The sequence below is a fragment of the Wolffia australiana genome, chromosome 12, assembly GCF_029677425.1.
Source record: "Wolffia australiana isolate 7733 chromosome 12, ASM2967742v1".
Lineage (NCBI taxonomy): Eukaryota > Viridiplantae > Streptophyta > Magnoliopsida > Alismatales > Araceae > Wolffia > Wolffia australiana.
Genome location: NC_135846.1, coordinates 5,951,767 through 5,958,303, shown reverse-complemented (window position 1 = coordinate 5,958,303; position 6,537 = coordinate 5,951,767). Strand labels below are relative to the sequence as shown.

General features: G+C 42.8%; 1 protein-coding gene across 5 annotated transcripts; it reads right to left on the bottom strand.

Moving 5' to 3' along the window:
- Positions 1-648: 648 nt before the first annotated feature.
- LOC144710701 (dof zinc finger protein DOF2.5-like) lies at positions 649-4,058 on the bottom strand. Of its 5 annotated transcripts, none has more exons than XM_078584533.1 (2): positions 3,789-4,058; positions 649-1,386 (listed from the first exon to the last, which is right to left on the bottom strand). In XM_078584533.1, exons 1-2 carry the CDS (start codon positions 3,849-3,851, stop codon positions 805-807), a joined length of 645 nt encoding a protein of 214 aa, XP_078440659.1. In that variant the 5' UTR covers positions 3,852-4,058; the 3' UTR covers positions 649-804. The 5 variants fall into 5 exon arrangements, with proteins under 5 accessions (XP_078440659.1, XP_078440662.1, XP_078440661.1 ...); XM_078584536.1 differs by lacking the exon at positions 3,789-4,058 and adding an exon at positions 3,526-3,705; XM_078584535.1 differs by lacking the exon at positions 3,789-4,058 and adding an exon at positions 2,092-3,497.
- Between the last annotated feature and the right edge of the window lie 2,479 nt (positions 4,059-6,537).

Genomic DNA, 6,537 nt, shown 5'->3' with positions numbered 1-6,537 from the left:
CAAGGCAGCCAGAGAAGGTGAGAGGCGAGAGAGAGAGAGAGAGAGAAATCGAGCGTCTGTCCTTATCTTCATATTTTTTAGATCTTCAGATGACGTTCTAAGACTGCAGGGAAGGGGGAGAGTAAGAGACTAAGAGTTGATATATATTTTTATATATCGACAGAGAGAGAGAGAAAGAGGGGGAAGAAGAAAGCAAGCTCAATCTAGGCCGTGTTAGACGGCGAGATATATTATAAAGTTAAAGGGATAAACAGATAACTAGATAGATAGATAGATTAGTAGATCAGTTGATAAATATATGTATATTGATAGATAGATTGATCACCAAATAGATGGATAGAGAGCTAGAAATATAGATGGATGGCTTCACGGACGGATTTGGATGTAGGTGGGCATAGATAACATGAACATTATCAGTTCCCACAGTTCAATACTCTCTCTCTCTCTCCTCACCCACCGTGGACGAGAAGGAGAAATGTGATCACACAAACTCATTCCTTTTTTTTATTTGGTGCTCTCTATCCGCAAGAATCAGCGGGCAATACGGAACATGAGGATCAAACAAGAAGAGTAAAAACCAAACGAAGAAACAAATGACCACAAAATAATATCGGAACAATCTACGACTCAATCATCATCATTAACCGGTAGCGGGAAGAAACACAACCATTCCTTCATTGAAAAAACAAAGAGGAACCTTAACACTTACTCCTCACATCGAGGGAATTTCAAAACCATCAGCCTTGATCGAAGTATGAGTTAAGAAGAGAAAAAAAAAACACAACCCATTTTTTAGTTTATCTCCTACCATGGATAGCAACCACCCACAAGCCCATTCCAGAGCCCAGAAACCTCTCCGGCTTGACTCAAAGTCCCTTCAAATCCCAAATCCGCGTTCATCTGTGCAGTTTCCGCATGAACACCGCCAAAAACTCCGTCTCCAGAGACAGCTTCCAGAGGAAAACTCATTTCCGCAGGAACCCGACAATCCTGAAAACCAAACGCCGACGCGAACGGGCTCAGCTCGTCGTGAAACTTTGGAGGAAGAAGAAGATCGGGGGAGCTCCTCGGCAAAGCAGAGCCGTAGGATCTTGATGATGATGAAGAAGGGACGGTGGGGATGTGCTTCTTGTTCTTTCTTGATCCGCCGCCAACGGGGACGTTTCTCAAAGAGCCGCCCTCGGTCCAGTACCTGCGACAGGTCTTGCAGAAGTACCTCGGCTGGGAGAGGCTGTAGTTGTTGTAGTAGCAGAACTTGGTGTTTGAAGAGTGGCAGCGAGGGCAGCTTAGAGGTTGTTCCTTGTGTGGCCGAGGCCTTCTCTCTGGCTTGTTTGATGGCGCCATCATGCTCTCCATTGATGGGTTCACCATCCCCATTCCCATATCCTGAAAACACCATAGATATAAAAATGAAGAGAGAGATAAAAAGAGAAAGAAAGAAGAAATAGTGTGAGATCCGCTGAGTAAAACTCTAGAGAGAGATGCGGTTCATGTTCAAGGAGTAAAACGTCGGTAGAGAGATATATTGGAAGTGAAATAAGTTGGAAGTGAAGGAGAAGAAACGGATCATCTAGTGTAAGATGGAATATAGAGACACGTATTTTTCTGGGTTAACCATAGTCTCTATTGGTGAGTTCACCATCCCCGTTCCCATCTGCCTAAAAGCGCTGGAGATGGAACGATTGATTGATCCAGCAAAAAGAAGACTAGGATCACTTCTTCAATGAGAGAGAACTGGTAGATGTTCAAGGAGTAAAACATCGGTTGAGAGAGATTGAAGGTGCATTGTGAAATCCGTTGGGAGCGAGGGAGAAGGTAAACTAGAGAAGAAATGGGTCATGAAGTGGGAAATGGAATATATTTATAGGGAGAGAGATTGGAGACCATTTCCATCCCATATGAAACTCACCATAGAGATGAAAACTGAAAACGAGTGAGTTCCAGTAAGCAGAACACGGATTACTTCTTTGATGAATGAGAAATGGTTCATGCTCCAGGAGTAAAGCGTCGTTAGAGAGAGATAGAAGAAGCGAAGGAGAAGAAAAGAGGAAAAGAAATGGGTCATGGAATGCAAGATAGAATATATATTACTTATTCGGTTGGGTTCGCCATCCCCTGTCCCATCTCCTGAAAACCGCTAGAGAGATGAAGATTCAGAAATAGATGGTGAGAGAATGAAAATAGAAACAATGTGACATCCACTGAGTAGAACACTGGGAACACTTCTACAGGGAGTGAACATTGTACATGTTCGAGTAAAACGTCGGTAGAGAGAAACCGAAGGCACAATGTTTTCTGGTAGGGAAATCCGCTGGGAGTGAAGAGGAAAGAAAAATACAAAATAAATGGGTCTGATAGTGCAAGACTGAATATGAATATTGATATATGTATATATAGTGAGGGATGGAGAGAAAATTCCCAATGAAATAGAACCGAGGGGTGTTACAGAAAGAAGAAGATTTCTCTGTCGGCTGAAATTCAAGAAGAGAGAAAACAAAGACAGGTAATGGGTTTAGATAATTGGGGAGGGTTTCCACCAAGAAGAACAATGATGCTTACTCCTAAATGAAGGAAATGGGTTTATTCTGCGCCAATGAGAATAATACTTGGAGAGAAGGGATGGTAGGTAAAAATATGTCAAGAGAAAAGAAGATTCCATCTCCTAGGAGACTGATATGATCACCATCTTTTATCAGAATGAACTTTGTATCTTGAACATGATGGAAAATGTTAACTATAAGAGAGAACTATAGAGGTACATTTAGATAGATGAATCTATAGAGAATAATATAAGTCGATAGATACATATGGATAAATAGAGGGAGAATACGATTTTAAGAGAGAGAGAGAGAGAGAGAGAGAGAGAGAGAGAGATTGATAGAGTTGGATAAAGACAGAAAGAGAGTCAGGGAGGTAGATAGACATAGAGAGATATGGAGAGGATGAAATAGGGAGATAAATTGATAGAGAGACAGAGAACAAGATAGACGCATAGATAGATGGCAAGAAAAAGAACAAGATGGGTAGATATCTGGATGGAAAGTGAAAGAACAATATAGGTGGATAGATAGATAGAAAGAGAAAGAGCAAGATAGGTGGAGAGATAGATGGAAGGAGAAAGAACAAGATATGTGGACAGCCAGATGGAAAGAGAAAGAACATGATAGATGGATAGATAAATAGATACCATAGAGAGAGAGAGAGAGGAGAAGAAGAAGAAGAAGAAGAGATTGGGCGAGGTGCAGGTTGAAGGAGTAGCAAAATTTCCTAGAAAAGAGAGAAAAACAGGATAGAGACGGAGGGAAACAAGAGCAGAATTGGATTGGAGGAATGACTAAGGGGTTTTCTTGAAGAGAAAACAGATGGATCGAAAGTAAAAGGGTTTTGTTTATCAGACTGATCGATGCGTTAAGGAAAAGTGAAAGTAGACGATAATCAAAGAGGATAAACATGTGGAGAAAAGAAGGAATTCTTGCTTTTGCAAGGCGTAACTGAGAACAAACCCCGGTTTTGCCTTCCTCTTACCCTATAGAATCATTCAAGAACAGACACGATGATGATAAAGTCTACATCCGGGAGAGAGAGAGAGAGAAGAAGGAGAGAGCAAAAGGCGAAGCTACATTCAAAAGCCAGTGGGAAAGAGGGGAAAGCCAAAAGATGAGAATGGGAGAGAGAGAGAGAGAGAGAGAGAGAGAGAGACTCCGTCATCACCATTCGAACATCTCAGGAATATGAAGAAAGTCTAAGGGAAAGAGGAAGAAGAAGATGATGAAGATTAAGAATCAGACATTCAGAAGATGCCTCGCGTCCAGACTTGCGGGCTGCCAAAGAGCAGTATCCATGCAGTCCATCTCTTTCTCTCTCTAACCCTCTCCTTTTCCTTCAAAAACCTCCCCCCGGAGCTGAGGAAGAGGAAGGCAGCAGAACACACAAGAAACCAAGGGACCTCTCTCTCTCTCTAGCTCCCTCTCTCTTTCTCTCTTCCTCTTCTTCTACCTTTCCCTCTCTTTTTCTGTACCTCTTCTTCTAACCCTCCTTCCACGGACACGACCTAGACATGAAAGGCTTGCGTGGTGCATCTATCTTACATACATGTGCGTGCCCCTTCGGCGCCTACGTCACTTCAACTACATACAATTACTTAGATCCTCCCGATCTAGGCAAGGACAGAGCCTGTACCATATCTCTCTCTCTCTCTCTCTCTCTCTCTCTCTCTCTCTCTCTCTCTCTCTCTCTCTCTCTCTCTCTCTCTCTCTCTCTCTCTCTCCCTCTCTCTCTCTCTCTCTCTCTCTCTCTCTCTCTCTCTCTCTCTCTCTCTCTCTCTCTCTCTCTCTCTCTCTCTCTCTCTCTCTCTCTCTCTCTCTCTCTCTCTCTCCCTCTCTCTCCCTCTCTCTCTTTCTCTCTCTCTCTCTCTCTCTCTCTCTCTCTCTCTCTCTCTCTCTCTCTCTCTCTCTCTCTCTCTCTCTCTCTCTCTCTCTCTCTCTCTCTCTCTCTCTCCCTCTCTCTATCTCTCTCTCCCTCTCTCTCTCTATCTCTCTCTCCCTCTCTCTCTCTCTCTCGCTCTCTCTCTCTCTCTCTCCCTCTCTCTCTCTCTCGCTCTCTCTATCTCTCTCTCCCTCTCTCTCTCTATCTCTCTCTCCCTCTCTTTCTCTCTCACTCTTTCTTTCTCTCTCTCTCTATATATCTCTATCTATCTCTATCTCTATATATCTCTCTAACTCTCTCTCTCCCTCTCTCTCTCTTTCTCTCTCTATCTCTCTCTCCCTCTCTCTCTCTATATATATATATATCTCTATCTATCTCTATCTCTATATATCTCTCTAACTCACTCTCTCCCTCTCTCTCTCTGTATCTCTCTCTCCCTCTCTCTCTATATATATATCTATCTCTCTCTCTCCCTCTCTTTCTCTCTCACTTTCTTTCTCTCTCTCCATCTCTTTATCTATCTCTATCTCTATATATCTCTCTTACTCTCTCTCTCCCTCTTTCTCTCTCTCTTTCTCTCTCTATATATATATATCTATCTCCCTCTCTCTCTCTATTGCTCTCCCTCTGTCTCTCTCTATATCTCACATACATAAATATCATTCTCTCTCTCCCTCCCTCCCTCCCTCCCTCCCTCCCTCTCTATCTCATTATATATATGTCATTCTGTCATTGTCTCTCTATCTCTGTTTTCCTCTCTCTTTATCTTTCTTTCCCCAATGCCTGGTTTTTCGAGGGAGATTGAGGGGGTGGCAGGAAGCTGTACCACTTCTCGATCTCTTATTTTACTCTCTCTATCTCCCCTCACTATCTCTCTATCTCTGAGAGCCTCTCCCCCCCCTTCATCTATCTTTCCCCTATTATTTCGATAGAGAGTCGTCGAAGCTGTATCATTTATCACTCTTTTCTATGCTCTCTCTATCTATCCATCTATGTATCTATCTCTCTATCTCCTTCTCTTCCTATATCTCTATCTGTGTTATGCTCTCTCCCCTCATCTATCTTTCCTCCCACGCCTAGTCTTTCATGAGAGAGACAGAGTCGTCGACAAGCCGTCTTATCTCTTAGCATGCCAGATACGGCTTATATTTACTTGAAGCTCGGAACTCTATTCTGGCAGGGGCCCATAAGAGTAAGAAGATCGCTGAGAATCGCCACGACCGTATGACGGCTGCCGGCAGAAGTGAGCTGATTCTTTAATCTCTCAGGCAGTTGCCTCCGATCTGAAGAGTTAGAGAGATGGAGAGAGAGAGAGATTGCCTTAATCTCCAATGTTTAGCTATCCCACCAAGGGAAGGAGAGAGAGAGAGAGAGAGAGAGAGAGAGATAGAAAAACAGAAAGCCGATGGTGGAACCGCACACGCGAAGGCAGACTTGTCTGCCACGCATCTAGCATAAGCAAATTCCTGGCAGACTCCCGTTCTTGGTCTCCAGATCCGCGCGCATTCTATCTCTCTCTAGTTTTCTATCTATCTCCCTTCTCTATCTATTTCTCTGACTCCCCATTTCTCTCTCTATCGCTATCGCTCAATCTCTCTCCATTTCTCCCCTTGCCTCGCTTTATCTCCCTCTATTTTTCTCTCTCATTCACTCACTGGCTTTCTATTTAGCTCGCTATCTCTGTCTCTATCTCTATATCTGTCTTTCTTCTATCGCCATCTCGATCTCACATTATTTAAACCTTGTTGAATTATGAAAGATATAATATAATTGGGTCTTCCAAAAACATAGATTTGAAGCCAAGAAACAGGTGGGACAGCGTTGGAAACTACTTTTTTTTGCATAATCCTTTCCATCTCTATCTCTTCCAAGACTAGTCTTTTTGCATCCGTCCTCATTATCCGCCTCTGCCTTGTGAAAGATTCAAGTAGCACTGCATCCCACAGTTCTAGCATTCAAGATAACAACCAGCTAGATAGATAAATGGAATATAGATAGAGAGACATAGATAAAGTGATACAGATAGAGATAGATATAGATGGATAGATCTAATTATCGATATATATAGATATATAGAGAAGAGGTAGAAATAGTGACAGAAACAGAGATAGA